This window comes from Colossoma macropomum, unplaced genomic scaffold (genome assembly GCF_904425465.1).
Source record: "Colossoma macropomum unplaced genomic scaffold, Colossoma_macropomum, whole genome shotgun sequence".
NCBI classification, from domain to species: Eukaryota; Metazoa; Chordata; class Actinopteri; order Characiformes; family Serrasalmidae; genus Colossoma; species Colossoma macropomum.
Window position 1 is genome coordinate 25,937,954 of NW_023494798.1, and position 17,382 is coordinate 25,955,335.

General features: G+C 37.5%; 1 protein-coding gene across 7 annotated transcripts in view; it reads left to right on the top strand.

Annotated features, from left to right (window-relative positions):
• Positions 1 to 17,382, top strand: part of LOC118817771 (ryanodine receptor 1-like) — a 125,265-nt gene that overhangs the window by 12,078 nt on the left and 95,805 nt on the right. For all 7 annotated transcript variants that reach the window (XM_036584685.1, XM_036584688.1, XM_036584687.1 and 4 more), the window contains exons 2-5: positions 8,665 to 8,784; positions 10,278 to 10,379; positions 16,046 to 16,120; positions 16,316 to 16,394. In XM_036584685.1, the coding sequence (XP_036440578.1) occupies positions 8,665 to 8,784; positions 10,278 to 10,379; positions 16,046 to 16,120; positions 16,316 to 16,394 (376 nt within the window). The remainder of the gene's footprint in view (positions 1 to 8,664; positions 8,785 to 10,277; positions 10,380 to 16,045; positions 16,121 to 16,315; positions 16,395 to 17,382) is intronic.

Below are 17,382 nucleotides of genomic sequence, written 5' to 3' on the forward strand. Positions count from 1 at the left end.
ACATTTTATGTTTTTGTTTTCTTCCAATTCAGCAAATTAAGAGTTATTGTGCTGAAAAAAATGCAGAAGTGTGTTCCCTGTAGAGGATGTGTTAGCTTATATTCACTTACTAAATCAACAAAACATGTAATTTGTCCAGAGGCATCCAACTTTTGTATATGACTGTATTATGATATTTAGTTTTTTCTGTGATTTAGTGAGTTGTATCAAACAAAAAAATGTAAATAATACTATCAAAAATTATGCATACAATTCCATTTTATTTATATTTCACATACTGCACTACACTAAATCCAATCAAATAGGACCAGTTACGCTTTTTGTAATAAATGTGCAAGTCATCAGTGTTCTTTAAGTACTAATGATATGCACGACAATGCTCAGAAAAGCACACTGTAACATAATATGACATCATTTTCCACAATAATGTTACATATTGTCATACTGACTGCCCTAACATGAAGCTTCTTGAGAGAATTCCAAGAGTCAAGACAAAGGCGGGGGGGGGGAGTTACTTTGAAAAATCTACAACAGAAAAAAGCATAATTAATGCTTGTTGTTATATAGTTTTGATGTCAAGTCATGAGTTTATTTATTTAGTGCTTTTTACTACAGGTGTTGTCACAAAGCAGCTTTACAGACAAATCTGGGTCCAAGCCCCCATGAGCGTTGCCAATGGTGACAGTGGCAAGGAGAAACTCCCTAAGAGTAAGACGAAGAAACCTTGAGAGGAACCAAGACATAAAAGGGGAACCCATCCTCCTCTGGTCAACACCGGATAGCAAACAATAACAGCAGAGAATGAGATTTGATCATTAGTATAATGTCTTTATTGTTGTTCTAAAATATAGTTCATATCCATTAACTCTGTGTTCATGAAGGTTCTGGTTGTTCTTCAGTTTTGGGTGATTCTGTTCGCTGCGCTATTCAGTGCACAGATGAGAATAGTTAGGCCTGTGTTTATGGGAGCTCAGTGCTGAAAATAACCATAAAACAGCACATAAAAACAAGCTCCTTTTCCACCATTCTCAGGATGGTAGAGTGATGTTGGCCTTTTGTTCGGCCCCTCTGATGTCACTCACCTCCTGCTGAGAACTCTTTAAACAGCAGAACAGTGGACACGTGCCCATTCTTATCACCTGTTCAACACCCACATCCATCCCGGCACCTCTGTTGACTCATATTGAGTCACACCACATTCAGATGAGCACCTGTGGGCTGAATGCTTGTTCCTAACAGACCCTTAACCAGTTGCACCCTCTCTTACAGAGCCTCATTAACCCCCTAAAACCCCAGGCTTTTTGCATAATAAGACTTGTTATTCAGTCACTACAGGGACTTCAGTGCAAACTTGTGGAGTTATTCTTAGACTATAGAATTGATTAATAAAACTTTGGGCCCACTGGTGGCCTTTTTACTGGTCTTCATGTCGATGAGTGTGTACAAGCCCAAAAGACCCACTCTTGTAGTTGCTATTGTAGTTAACCCCTTGGGTGGCCATAGGTTTTATTACACACTTCTATAACCTAAGAACAGCTGAACCAGTTTGCATTGAAGTCCCGGTAGTTACTGAATAATAAGCTTTAATATGTAATAAGCCGTGGATCTTAAGGGGTTCAAGAGGAATTCCACAGAATATTCAAAATGTGTACATGATGAAACCATTAAGAAGTAAACAATGTCATTTAGAATGGTTTGATGTAAAATGTGCCATTCTAAAATAAGAATTGTTCACACTCATAGTGCAAAATATTTGCAAATGTTGCCTAATGCAGAAGAAATTGTTTTATGGAAGTTTTGAGATAAAATTTTGTTGTGAAATTGATTTTTTAATGCTTCGTACTTTTTTAATTTTTATCACTTCTATGCGTATTCTTTTATCTTTTCTGCATAGTATTGTAAGACAAGAAACCAAAAGAAAATGTATTTTATTTGGATTTACCACTATTTTATGTTATCAACATTACGTATTGGAAGCAATAAGTGTACATTCACTGGTCATTTGGATAATAAATAAGGTATACATTGTGATCCCTTGTTTCTCTCACCCAGCTACAGAAATTAGAGTTGTTAACTTTCTCTACATTGCACCATTAATCCAGACCACTCTGAATTACTTGTTTACATCTCAGCCATTAAATTATTAAGAATTATTGAAATAATTTTGAAAACGACTTAGTACAATTGTCCTTTGCAAATGACAATTGACTCTAGTGACAACATCTTTGAGGGGAAAAGGTTTCATTTTCTCTTATAGCTATTTATAGTTCATTTTGTAGATGCTAGTCATTTTATAGATGCTTCACATTATGATGCTCCTGAACTCAGGCAAGCGTTTATCTTTATTAGCTAGCTTTAGAAACTGATAGCTCTGTAAATGGTTATCGTTGTTATTTAATGGTTTATTTAGTGGATTTGTTCATTTCAATATCCAATACCAATCAGTGATTAAGCTGTGATTGCTGCAGTTAAATTTTAAAGCAGACATAGTAGCCATTTATGTTCTTATTATATTGTATGACTGTTAGACATTTTTGACAGAAGGAGAGATGTTATGGTCTGTCTACTGGGCTGATATGGTATTGAACAAGTTGGTCTAAAAAAGGCTATTGTTCCTTCTGAACATCATCATAGCATTGACAATAAGAGCTCAAGGCTCAGGTTTGAGGCTTACATTCAAAATGAATCCTATAGCTATATTTTCAGCACTTACTTACAGTCCTTTTTTTTGTCTCGGTTTGTAAATCCCCACTTCTTCTGTGGCGGCTTCTTTTACCATGAGCCGTGTCCTAAATATGGTTTAGCTGTAATCTTACACCTGCTTTCGCCGGCAGCGTAGCAGTCTGCCATCTTCATTCAGGCTCTGTCTTAAGTTCAATAGGTCAGGTCTATGCATATGACTGCTAACACTTTTCTATTCCCCTTTTGTTCACCTTAATCTGAGTGAGCTCTGAGGCCTTGCAGCGGCACATTAGCGCTGGTTATGTGAGGAGAGTAGCCGAAAGCATTATGGATCTTTCAAAGCCCCCTGCGGCTCTGGGGCTATTTATACAGGCCCAAGTTAAGCCCACGAATGTGGGGGCTTGGGACAGCAGCTTTGCACATGGCTGTAGTGGAACTGCTCTCATACTCATGCGCAGACACAACACAGCCTAATTGCTTTGTTTGAGTCAGCAAAACCAAGGCTTGCTGATGAAGTTATGTCTTATATGCAGATATAGGCCTACATTTTGATTTTATAGTTTTTTTTGCATAACACTTCAGTATACAGGGATATTACAGTGTCCTCATGATGCTTTTTAAGCCTTATGAAGCTAGTTCATGATGGTTTACTGACTGCAAATGACTTTATTAAGCAATAACGAGAGTGAATTGAGCATTTTCCACAAATGTTTGTGTATTATACATCTTTTGAACAACAGCATATGTTTCCATTTTTATATCTTTTTAAGCTGTTAGCTGTTAACTAACTTGCCATGCCAGACCAATAGACGCAAATTAACTGGCTGCCCAATATCCTAGTTCACCCTGGTTATTGCTTAATAAAGTAGTAATTAGCAGCAAGTTAACTAGCAGCTATTGACTTGATAAGTCATTTTGATAAGCATTGTAAATGTTCAATGTATTGAAGAGTTGCAGTTTATTTTGATCTTTATTTGATATTTTTAGTCCAAAAAAAATTATGAAAAAGAAAAAGAAAGAAAGGCAGACATGAAAAGGTTGCACGCCAGTATGTGTCAAGAGAGCAGTTGCAAAATTTATGATTTCTCACAACTTCAGACCAACTTCCAAGTTTGATGTAAGGGCATTTAGGCCTATCATATATAGACAAAAACAGAGGAGATATTATGAATGGGTTACTATTTTGATTTTTTTTTACTGAGCAGTGTTCTGCTGTCCATCACTAGGTCAAGACAGAGTTTATGTTTGTCTGTGAATAGTATCAACACTGAAAAATTAATTCCCTTCTTAAAAGAGGCTCATTTAAAGCACTTTTCACTTTCTTTCAAATTCAGAATTATAAAAAAATAATAATCAAAATATAAACCTCAGTGCCCCTGGCTTGTAACTCACTTAATGCCTATTCACAATGAATCTGTTTTTTACGGATGAAAAAAACGCATATTTTGTTTTGAGAATGAAAACACATATATTTTCATGTTAAGTCCAACGCTGATGGACTGCATCGCTGAATAATTTTTTAATCAGAGCCTGCTTGATTTCCTGCATTACGCTTTATACGGATCATCATTTTGCTTGTAGCAAAGCTTATATGAAAAGCAACACAGCGACTATAAAAATGTGGTAGTTAAAGAAAATACATGGGGGAGCAGAACTGAAAGGGTGGGGAGTGACGTATGTTAAATAGTCATTGCACATAATCTCTTAGTTTATTTATTTGCAACCTAGTCTGCCCATAAAGAACCGCAAACTGTTAGCTTCCCTCGCTAATGGACACTTGTGTCTTGAGATTTTTTGTAGTTACTGATGTTAAAACACATTGAGAAATCTCTGCGACACATTTATCAGAAAGAGAAGAGGGGGTTTGTGAAGGAGCAACAAGCAGAAACTTCCCCCAAATTCCCCCTCTAACATATGAAAATACTTTCAGAGTTGCTAGAATCTTCTGTGTTGTGTTTTCAGAGTGTTCAGACAAAATATCTTTTTTGGTGTGAAGGTTCCACTACATTAAAAATCTCATACTTTTTTACATCCAGAAAAATTGCACTAGGTGTAAAGAGGCCTTCACTGACTTTTAGCAGGATGAAGATGGAGACACAAGGAGTGCCATTAGCACTAAAATAGTTTTTGTTCGTACATAAGAGCAGTGCGTTGCTTCATAACACTATGTATCCTTATTGGGGGTGAAGTAGCGAGTAAAACGCATCAAAATGAACAGTCCTTGCCACAGCATGCAAAACATGGGGTGCAATTGAAAAAAGGTGTCTCAAGTTATTGTGTTTGGCAAATACAACACTCACAACTTTTTCTGCCCATGCTCAGCATGACAAGTTGAGGAGAAACTCTTTTTTAGTAATAGCTTTTCAGCAGAAAGAACCAGAAGCAGTCAGAGGGCTTGGCAGAAGTGTTAAGAAAGAAGGTAAGAGATGTGCAGAGAAAGAAAGAATCAGTGGAAGAAGTAGTAAGAGCGAGAGAGGAACTGGCGTCCTTCATCATTGCTGGTCTGGTGTGCACGACTGCCTTGTCATCTGATCGTCTGGGCCAGCGAGGAGTGTGATTCACTGAAGCAGCCAGCTTCTTTTAGAAATTTCAGAACACTGCTTCTTCTCCATATCAGGGCCAGGGTCACGCACGCACATGCAGCACTCTCACGTATGCATATACCTTTCTGCCCTTTCACAAACAAGCCTAAGGCAACTTTCCCAGCTACCTACACTGTACTTCACCTGAAATACCATACAGATTTCTATTTCAGTAGCATTCAGTTTTCTGTAAAGTCAGTACTTTTGTTTTGTGTTGCTGAAATCTTTGCTGTTTTGGGTGGTTGCATGAGTGTTTACCTAGGAGTTGTATCCAAACATTTGAGTACCTGGCCCAAATTATGCTTTTTGTTGATTTGTGAAGTGAAAAGATGTAAACCTCTCCAACAAACTATAATAAAAATGTGCATTTTCTTTAACTTCAGTACACTTTTACTTTAGATTTGATTAGCTTAAATAATAGAAAAAAATAATATAGTAATTGTGGCCTGTGCAAAAATTTTGACAACCTACCCCAATTTTGTCAGTAATTTGTAACCCCCTTTGTCAGATATCACAGCTTGCAAACTACTTCTATTCTGTTGCATTTTTTTGGGGATATTTTTCACACACTGTTCTTTGCAGAACTCTTCTAGTTCTGCAGTATTCTTGGGCCTTCTTGAATGCACAGCATGTTTAAGATCTACTCCCAGGTTTTCTTTGATGTTCACATTGGGGGACTGTCAGGGCCATTCCACAAAGCCTCAGCTTGCATTTCTTGAAATAGTTCATGGTGGATTTTGAGGTATGTTTGGAGTCATTGTCCAATACACATAGACCAAAAATACTCTGTCAATTTTTTTTCTGTGAAATTGCATTTCAGAGATACAAGATTGTCTCATGACAGTGATGATCTGTAGTTTCAAATGTAGGCAAAATACCAAAGTACAGTGTTATAATACTTGAAGACAATTTCATGATGTACAATATGCATCATAATATTTTGTTTTTCTGAGACAGAAAAAACATGGCAGTCAGTCAGTGTTCTATAAAAGGCTCACATTATGGAAGACAAAATGTTCCTCCCATTTGTGTAATATAAGTGTGTAATGTAGTATGGAAACATAGCTCAATTTTTTAAACATGCCATCTACTCAGCACTCCATACAGCCTACATGTGGAAAGTAAGCAGCTGAAGCCGCCCTTTTTTTAATTCAATTGTTTTTTTAATACCATAGAAACCACAACATTAACATACAGTGTTGTCCAAAAGAGTGAGACCACAAGTGAAAATGCTTCTATTTTTCATTTCTTTCATTTTCATTTTTAATTACAAATGATATTAGCAGCATAACAGTTAGAGTGAGAACAGAATCTTTGAATGTTTGCATGAATTTCACAATTTCTTAGAATTTGGTATCTCCCCTTTTGCTTAATGACAGCATGCACTCAAGCTGTCATGGACTCCTTAAGTTTGTGCAGAAGCCTCTGTTCTGAATATGAACTTCAGTGGAAGGAGTAAGACTAAAAAAAATCTGACCTTTTTGTCCAAAGGCCTTAACGTGGTCAGTGTCACAAATGTGCTTATTTTCAGATTAGAAAAATTATAAAACTTTTTTTTATTTATTTGTAAGCTTTAAATGAAAAAAAAAACAACTACATTTTCAATGTGGTCCTCAGACTTTTAGTCTCCACTGTAGAGCTGCCTTTTCAACCTACAGCAGTTTACACTGAAGTTATAAGGAGTGTTTCAGCCTGGACAGATTTTGAATGAGGAGCGTAATGCAGGGCAGCCAATCAGATATCAGTCATTAAAGGGACAGTAACAAAAACAGTGTTTCATTCAAAGGGATAAAGATCAGAAAAGCTGGAAAACAGTCATGTGAAATGAATTAAGACTGTTTTGATTTCTCAGGAAAAAAATAAAATATAAGAAAAATACAGGATATAGGCCCTTAGTACTGACAATATCCACAATATGTTTAAACTAGCATATTGTGGTGAGTTGTGACGTAATTTATCATGATACAAAGAATTATTGTTGTTTTGACCACAAAAATGTTTACAGATATAATACTACTTACTAATAGATAATGCATAATACATAATACTAGTTATAATACCATACCTATAATATAACTAAAATATAACCCTGCTGTGCAGTGTTTTTGAAGGGTTCAGTGTGTGAAAGTGATTTCTGGTGGAGGTTGAAGGAGACTTGAGAAAAGAACAGAGGGCACACTGTCCCATTTCCTGAGCACAGGGGCTGCAGAATAGCTCATGGAGACAGATTTGGGCTGGCAGAAGATAAACGATGAGCTAACTCTAAAGGAAGAGCACGCGCAGCTGAATAGCAGACAGGCTTTGCAGATCTGAATTTGGGGGAAGTGACAGACTCGTGTCACACTAGGTGATGTCATTGGAAGCTGTTTTACGTCAGCAAATAAACACACCATTCCACAAAGAAGAGCACAGAGACATACCATATATTAGCCTCTGACACCTAGGGTGGGTGGGTGGGTGAGAGAGAGAGAGAGAGAGAGAGAGAGAGAGAGAAACTGAACAATTAATTCTGGTAATAAGTAAATATACAGTCATATTGGGTCATTTCTATTGGTCTGTTCATTATAAAATTTAACACAGTGTAAAGGAGAGCTGAGGTTTTCAAATTATGTAAAAAAATTTAAAAATGACAAAAATGGAAATAAAAGGTTTTTTTCCTATATTGATGATATATCAGTCTTATAGGTGCGATAACAAAAGCAGCCTATATGATTCTAAGGGATAAAGACAAGATAGAAAATGATCTTGTAACAAAAATCCATACAAACATTGTAAGTGGAGTGAAAACTGACAGATATGGGCTCATTAAACTCCAGCAAATAAGTAGAAATTATGCACTAAACATTGCAGGAAAATGCCAGGTGTAAGGATATCTGTAGAGGATATTCTAACTTATTTTTCCTTAGAAAATCAACAAAACGTTTAATTTGACCAGGAGCGTTCAAATGTTTGTGCCAGATCAATCTATTCAGGAGAATCGGAAAGATGCAGCTGGAAAACAGGATAAGAAAATGAGCAAAAAGACTGAACAAGATTGTGCTTTCAAGTGGAAAACAGAGCGAGCTGGAGAGGGAGATTGGTATGCTTGCATAATGAGTGACGGGGGAACAGCTGAGAATGCACTGTGTCAGGTGGAGAGTTGGAGCTAAGAGTGTTTATTAGTGTATTTACCCGCCAGACGGCCCCTGCTCAGCCTGCCACTGACGGACTGCCCCGTGTCTGTTTGTTTGAACAACACAAATCAATGTCTATAGGTGTCCAACATTTTTACACAGGTCAGAGTTATTAGCAGGTATTTATGAGACCCGACCCCATTATCGTAAACCATTGTCAGCGCTGTAATATGGCATTATTAGTCCTCTGATTGGTTATTTTTCTTCTGTCTCTCTCCTCCGTGCAGGATGACACGGTAGTGCTCCAGTGTACAGCGACTGTCCTAAAGGAGCAGATCAAACTGTGCCTGTCTTGTGAGGGCTTCGGCAACCGATTGTGCTTCCTTGAAACAACGTCCAATGCCCAGGTACTCAAGCACTTTCTCTACAGTTCAGCCCCAGAGTCCACACCAGATATATATTTTGTGATTGTTCTGAATCTAGACAAGTAGTAGTTGGTATAGTTATATATGGTATATATGGTATAGGAATTACCCTCCAACTACATACATATTCACTTATTAATATAGAAATCTTAATACTAACATTATTAAATTCAGTTATTAATGTTAAGGCCTATTATTCAATAAATACTTTGAATTACTCAGTAATTACTACAAGGTAGTAAGTACAAGAGTGAGCAATGGAATTCTGGATCCACAACAGCTTGAGGGGTCGAACACTTTTCACAGTAGCCATAAAATGCAGTCCCTTCTTTGGGGTTTCGCTCAAAAATGCATTATAGTCCACTTTTAGTAGTCCAGATTTTTTTTTCTTTATGATACATCTTATTGAGAGTGGGCTTTACACATGCAATATCAATATTATGTTGAATACCACCTTTATTAGAGGAATAAATGTGTGTTTCATTATACATCAGCATTATTCTTTCCAAAAACTCCTTTACAAAATTATTACAAATGTAGAAACAGCAATTTTGATATGAAACTCTTATTACTTCTGTGGAAATGTATGTGATTTAAAACAATGGCAGTCAAAGTCAAAATTTTTAAAAAGTTTAAATATTTATTTATTTTTTAGTTTAAGCTGTCTGTTTTATCTCAGCACAGCTGTCTTTATGAAGAGGTGTAAATAGTTTTCACAGCATGGAGTTCCCTCCCCTCCCCCTTCACCCTGCATTGCTTGCTAGCAGCCCAGTGCACTGTCAACTGGTAACAGAGTGAGGAGAAAAAAATATTTTACTTTAGATTAATTAAAAATATTAGAGTCAGTTTCAGTCCCTCAAAGAACAATGGCCACTAAGGGGCCTGGAGAAAGAGGCTACAAAGGCTAAAACGAGTGAGTGAAATGAGTGAAAAGTATGGGACTGATTTTTAACAACATAATGGGAATGACTGAGTATAACTCTTACATGTAATCTATCAAAAATGAGAAGTCAGCTCAACTCAATTATATTACATTGAGTTTTTTTGAGTTTACTCAAAAAGTTTTAAAATTGTACACTTACTATTTGATATTTAATTAACTCAAAATTTTAGGTCAGCAACAAAACAGAGTTTTTCTACCTAAGCGTTTTATGTGTTTCTAGTACTCTGGCAAATTGTGTTGGACTGACTAAAATATAATATTTTAAACCAAGATTTTTCAAATTCTTGTAAATGCTACAATAAATTTAAGTTGGATTTTTTGTAATAAAAAAATACCAATCAGAACAAGTCCTGTAGTATTTCTCCTTATCATGCTATGTAGTTGTTGGACATGAATGATAAATAATAAAAGCACATCTTAACAGAGAATCAACATTTTTTTTCCAATGAATTATTCCAGTTAATGGCCCTGATTGAGCCGACTTGCTGATTAGTTGAAGTGTTCACATGTCTGTGATTCTGTCCCTGTCCAGAATGTGCCCCCTGACCTTGCGATCTGCGCCTTTGTGCTGGAGCAGTCGCTCTCAGTGCGAGCCCTGCAGGAGATGCTGGCCAACACCGTGGATTTGACCGAGGTGAGAGCCAGGGACAGGCTTGGGGATGAGACACAGCGGATGACAGAGTGAAAGATGGAGAGAATTAAGTGAAAGAGAGGAAAAAGTAGCTGAAAGTGCAACTTTAATTATGAGCAGGTCTGTTACCTGAACAAAGCCTGGTTTTCCAGCAGCGCAGAGCTGAGAATGTTCTATATTAAGATCATCCTAACAGTTAATCTTGAGTATCAAGATGAAGTGTGCAGAGCAGTCCTTGAGTTGCTGTATTTCGCTGAACTTTAAGCAGTGATGATTTTGAGAAAGGGGACCAGCTTGCATTCTTAAAAATAAAGGTTTGGTTCAGGTGCAAAGATCTCAGAAAAACATTTTTAATTGGTGTAGAACCTTTACATTATATTGAAAGGTCCTTCTGTGGTGGAAAAGAGTTTTTTTAAACTTCAAAAAGGTTCTTCACTATCGCAAATATCTCATTTAAGTCATTTTGTATGGAACATTGTGTGCAGCTCTTTGTGTGGTAAGATATAAACATGCTTGATCTCTAGACTGCACAATAACTCACACATAAAATATGCCAAGAGAGTGAAAGAGAGAGCAGACAAGAAAAGTAAGTCTCAGAAAAGTAAAAGTTAGCCTGGTAGGTTACCAGCTAACTAATTAACCAGCTAATGCTAGAAATGCTGTTAGTTGGCTAGCTACCAAGCTAGCGAATGGCTATCAGAGAATCTGTAGTGAGATGTAATGCCACTCGATAATCGCTTCTATATTTGTGAGTGATTTGAAGTCCAGTTATCAGCTTGCTAACTAGTCAGTACTCAGCAGCAGTAATGCTAGCATCCTACAATAGAATATATCCTTCTGCGTCCCACACAAATGGCTAGAATCATGTTTATATTTTCATTTTTAGCCGTTTAGCTTCCTTCACCCAATTCATTGAGGATTTGCTCATGGGCGCCCTCTAGGGTTTTGCAGCCATGTTTTTGGGATAATCGCCAGGCTACCTGTAAAGTGACTCTTGTACTTAGTATAGCAGGAACAGTAGCTAGCTGATGATAACTTCTGAACCTGGCCATCTTTTAGTCTAGTTAGTCCTGTTATTTCTTTACATTTAGGCTTTAGTCTTGTTTTTGTACCTTTTTGAATCTGAAGAACTATCAGTTGAAAAGTTCTTAAACCAAAAGCATTGCTCCAAAAAGCTCTTTAGATTTGCTTTATTGCTGTTGGCACCTTTATTTTTAAGAGTGTAGTGAATAAGTTTAATATGGGTGCAAAATGATATTTAGAGTTTTGCTGAGGAAAAAAGATAGCAGCTTAGGTGGTGGGTGGAAGGACAGAGAGGACAGAGATGAAACTGTGTGTGTGTATATAGATATATATTTGTGTGTGTGTGTGTGTGTGTGTGTGTGTGTGTGTGTGTGTGTAAGAAGCTCTAGGTAGTGGTGAAGCCCTGCTAGTGGTGAAGCCCTCAGGATATTCATTTTGCACTGCATATATCTACATACATATATACATATTCTTATGTCTGAAGACAAGAACAGCATTTTTCTGTAGATGAAATTCATGATTCTCTCTATTCCCCATTTCTTCCTCTTTTCTTTATACTCTTCATCTTTAGTTTTTTTTTTGTGTGTGTTTCAGCTGTTGTCATTACAATGTACTGTTTGTTGTTTCTGTAAATTATGTGCAGGGTGGTGAGAGGTACATTCCTGTCTCTGCTTTTGGGAAACGCTCTAGTGTATCTTAACCTCCTTTGCCTTTTGTCTCTTTCCCCTCGTCCCTTTTTTTCTGCCAACCATAGGCAGTCGATTTGGACCAATGGGTATGTTTTTGCACACGTCTTATGTACTCATGTGTTCATCTGTTGACCCCTATCCAATCTCAGCACCTCTCTTCCACTCCCTCCTGTCTCTTCCTGTTCAGTCTGTCGTATGGATGAAATGAAATGGTGCTGCAGTTACTGTCCACCTCCCCCAAGCCTTCCCGTCCCCCTTGTATTTGATCCCCCTGCCACCTGTTCCACACCTTGTCTACTATTGGCATATCTGGAACCTTCTTTGGTTCCCAAATGACATTTAAACAAGAGCTAGGTCTAGAGTAAAGCAGAGAGACAGAGAGAGAGAGCATCCCGATCTGTAAGACGAATCCAGTGACTCAGTTCCTGGCTAAGGCTAATAAGACCCTCAGCCCCCTTTGACCTTAGTCTATCAGCCACCAAGAATCTTTAAGGGCTTCATTTTGACAAGCCATTTAAGGTTTTCAAAGAAAACTCTGCGTTTCTTTTCCTCTTTCGGTGAAGGTTGTGCAGAACGTCTGTCGCCTAAAGAAATGCAGGGTCTTCTTTGGACCTGTGCCAGCCACACTGCCATTTCATGCAGCACTGTCACCATTTCACTAACATTATTCTATCTTCTTTTCCTTCTTTGACTCTATTGACTTTTGTCTCATTATTTCATCGCAGTGTTTTTTTAAACTACCACTAGTAATACTAAATCACTCACTCTGGGCCGCCAGCTTTCTGATCTTTAAAGGAATAAATAGATATAAATAAAACGATTTACACAAATTCCCAGCTTTTCCACTTGCCCCAAATATAGACAGCCAGCCAAGGCATGTTTGGTACCCAAAGCTTGCCTCTTTTTTTTGCACTGGAGCTAATTTAGCTAAGAAGTAATGGAAGCGTTTATCCCACCAATTAGCACTGTGTAAATTGCATAAGGGTCATTGACACAACCTGCATGTTTTGTGTCCATGGCTATCATTCTCCCAAAATTAATTTAATATATACATGACATATATCAAATTATTCAATAATACCTCTTTTTTGTGAAACAATTTCAGTGCATCTAAAATCCATTTTAGTTCCTTTTTGCCTCCAAAAGTTGAAAAATGTCAGTTGGTGCAACCATCCAACCTTACTTGTTGATTAAGTAAACTATCAACATAGGTAGGAGAAATGTTGTCATTTTTGAATGATTGTTAGCATGGTTCAGTTTATCATGTCAGGTGGTATGACCTCAGAAAAAACCATGAAAATGTGTAATTATTATAATAATGTTTATTGTTTGAAAAAAAGGTTAGTATAAACTCAAGTTCAGTGGCAAAGGTTTTTAAGTGTGTTTAAGTAGATGTCTGTTTAATTTGAAATTAGAAAATTAGTCTGAAAAGTCAGGTGGCGCAAGTCAAATGGTGCAACCAGTCCAGTACAGTTTTAACTACTGAAATATGCAATTACATAACTATACACTAACTATATTTAAGATATAAAATGCACATAAAAATGCAAATATATATGCAAATATAAAAATGCACATGATGTCCTTTTAAATAAGATTTTTAAAAATTGTCATTCTGAAAACCTCATTTATCTTTGTTGTCTCCCATAACTGAATTGACTTGCAACAAATTTAAACTCTTTGGCCTATAAGTAAAACATAAAACTTTCAACTGAGCAAATACTTCTTCATGCAAATTCATTAAGTAATAAGATAACAACAAAAATAGTTAATAATAAGAACTTTTCAATAGTGCAAAAATAGTCTCAAACTGTGAGTAATCAATTCAAAAACATCAGCTCGTCACTCTTTTACTTCAGTGCTGTGTTTTTAACCAGCTGTGCCAAAAGCCTAACAGTGAGGATATTTCTCTTTCTCTGATTTTTCAAAAGGCAGCTCCATTTCTCGGCTTAATGTGTCTTTGGCTAGCATAGTTATCCAAAACCATGACTGGGCATTTTGCCACCTTAACATAATGGTAAATAAACCAGGTAATGCTTTAATATTCAGTTTAATATTCAAAATTATGTTATGCATTTAATTTTCTCTCACCTCTTATAGACACCGTGCCAAACTGTGAGGAGGACTCTGAAAGAGTGTTTGCGTGCCTGTCATGTGATCTCTCAGTCAGCTATAAATCACTATAAAACTATCAATCAATGTATATTCATTGTTATTCTTGCCAAAGTTAAGTAGTGGTGACTTTCATCCTGCAATCAGCTCTAGATCAGTGTCATTATGTCCGGCATTAAGAACTGCTGGCTTTCACTGATGGCTAACATGGTGGGTTTTAGGTTTCTATTACTTATTTGTTAGCTTCATAGCTACTGTGCAAAACTGAAGAAGAACCGTCACCAAAATATTGTCTTAGCTGTTCACCTATATTTAGGGGAAATTTGACTTCTCGCTAATCTATTAACACAGGCTTTTCCGTTCCCTTTTCTTCTCCTTAATTTCTATACCTTCAGCTCACTACGTTCCATACTCCTCTTTTGTTTTTTATGGCCTTCAGTAAGCTCTCTGTACAGCTTACTGAAGGCCACCCTTGAACTGGTCATTGAGATTAGGGTTTGTTAGAGATAGTAATAGCTGGATATTAATTTAATGAGAGAGAGGCAGAGCTAGAGATCACGTCCTGGTTGGCCTCAGCAGGACTTCACCTGGCTTTGCAAACAAGGGGCTTTTTCCTCCGCTGCTGCAGCCGTCGGAAGGCCCGAGAATAGCATGGCATGCAGCCCAGCGGAGAGTCCCGGCAGGAGGGACAGGGGGGTGTCAATGAGGATGGAATCTGACACCTGAGGTGCTGAGAGAGTTAGCAACAACCCTTCCCCCCACCTCATTACTCCAACTGCTAACGTGGACACAGACAGATGGTGGCGTAACACACTGACCCACACCGGTTGGCCACCACTGTCCAGGTGGATTAACCCCATAGACCTGTGTGCAATCTCTCTCTCACCTGAGCCATGCTACTGACGGTGATGATGATGATTATGACAATGGTTACAGTGGTAATGGTGGTGATGATAATCCCTAATAACAACAATAATCATGTTCTCATTTCTAAACCTTGTTGGATGTTGAGTAAAGGTAAGCTGACTGAGGGATGAGACTGGTGTCCTTGTGGTAGCCTTTTGTGAACTCTTCCGGTTTGGTGTGAACTTGTGACCTGTCTGTTAACTGGTTAGTTAGTTATGTACTCATGTGTGCACTTCTGTGATACTGTGACTCACTTCCTTCGAGTGTGACAGGAGGTGGAGAGATGCAGAGTCATCTTCGGTGCGGTTCCTCTTCATTCTCTCTCCCATGATGCTCTGTTTCCTTTTGTTGTGTTGCTTATATTTCTGTGTTTCTGTCTCTATGTAAGAAGGATGAAGACCGCACATGTCTTTTTTGTTTTGATTTTGAGGGTGTGGCTGGTACCTTAGCAAACACTTACATACACTATATGTCCAAAAGTTTGAAGACACCTGCATATCCAACATTTCCTCTGAAATCAAGGGTACTAATAGAGAGTTTGACCCCTTTGCAGCAGTAGCCTCTACCTTTCTGAGAAGGCCTACAACAAAGTGTCAGAATCCAACATGTTATAAATAATTAAACAAATTTAATTTAGGTTTCAGACAAGAATTTTCATTTCGTTCCATCACTACTTTATAGACCTCTGGCCAACATTTGGCATTGGCCATGGCTCCTGAGCATCCCATTCTACTGGCAGTGCTTTACTATGGAAATTATACATTATATACATTATATATTAGAAAGGAGGTCTTAACATTTTGAACATATAATGTATAAATAGAAACACAAAACTACCCACTCACATATGGCCATGCTCGCACACTCCCTCTGGGCAGGTCTGATGAGTGTAAGTTGGTCTAACTCCTGTCTTTCTGTGTTCTGGCCTTCCATTTCCAGTCCTCTCAGGGAGGGGGCCATCGGACCCTTCTGTACGGCCATGCTATCCTGCTGAGGCACAACCACTCCGGCATGGTGAGCAGCAGATTATGGCATTCTGGGCAGTTTTCTTTTTCTTAAAAATCAAATACATTAGACATTTGATTGAAATACAAGACAATGAAGAATTTACTGTAAATGGATGCACTGTCAGTTAAATTTCATGATTTAGACAAATGCAGATCTCCTTTTTTAACTGTCTTATGCATTCTGTCATTTTTTCATTTGTAGTACCTCAGTTGCCTGACCACATCACGGTCACTCACAGACAAGCTGGCCTTTGATGTGGGCTTGCAGGAAGACTCTACAGGTACATATGCATCTCTCTGATGGGTCCCTGGATGACACCTGTCCTAAATATTTCCTGTTGCATGTTTCTGTTGATGTCATTGTTTATTAGTTTGTTTGTTTGTCTTTGGGTGGATTATATGATTTCCTACTAGCAAAGTATTTCCTACTGGCCAAGGTTGACTTTTTTACAGATTTACTTCTGTCATTAACCCCTTAGTGATGGACAGTAACTAAGTAAATGTAATTCGTTACTGTACTTAAGTCTTTTTTTCGTGTATCTGTACTTTACTGAAGTATTCCCATTTTGGGCGATTTTTTACTTTTACTCCACTAAATTTCAAAGTTGAATATCTTACTTTTTACTCCACTACATTATGCAAAATGTATTATACATTATGTCGTTCCTTTTGACTTATGTGTGCATAAAAACATAACATCAAAACAAAAGAAGCATGAAGCAAGCACACCAATCAGGGTACAGCACACACTTTGTTTTGAGCTTGTTTTGACCTGTTGGACATACTGACCCAGTGCAGCACACGGTTCAACTTCAGTGCGGCAGTGTAAAATTTTGAGAGTGCCTGTGCCAACATAAATGATTGAACTAACCTAACGTTGTGTAAATAGACCACAATATGGAAATATGTACACATATGCAGTTGTGACTGGCTTGTTTCTTTTATCTGAATTTATTTCATTTTATAGTAAATTTGTTTTGCTAGTTTATGTTTATGAACAGAGACCTACAGATGCAATATAGTAAAGGAAAACACGTGTTAACCTGTGTTTAAAGTTTTTTATTAAACTCGTAACTAAGTTGCAAATAAATCTTAAACTGGAACTTTGCTTGTTTGCAAAAGGTTATTGCAGAGACACTTGGTTCTACCTAATGGAAATTGTTTGCCTTCAGTGTTTTGTGCTTATGATAATTTTAATTGACATCAGTGTCAGACTGATTAAAGACATTCTATTAAAAGATTGGTTTACCAAGAGTAAAGCTATTTTCA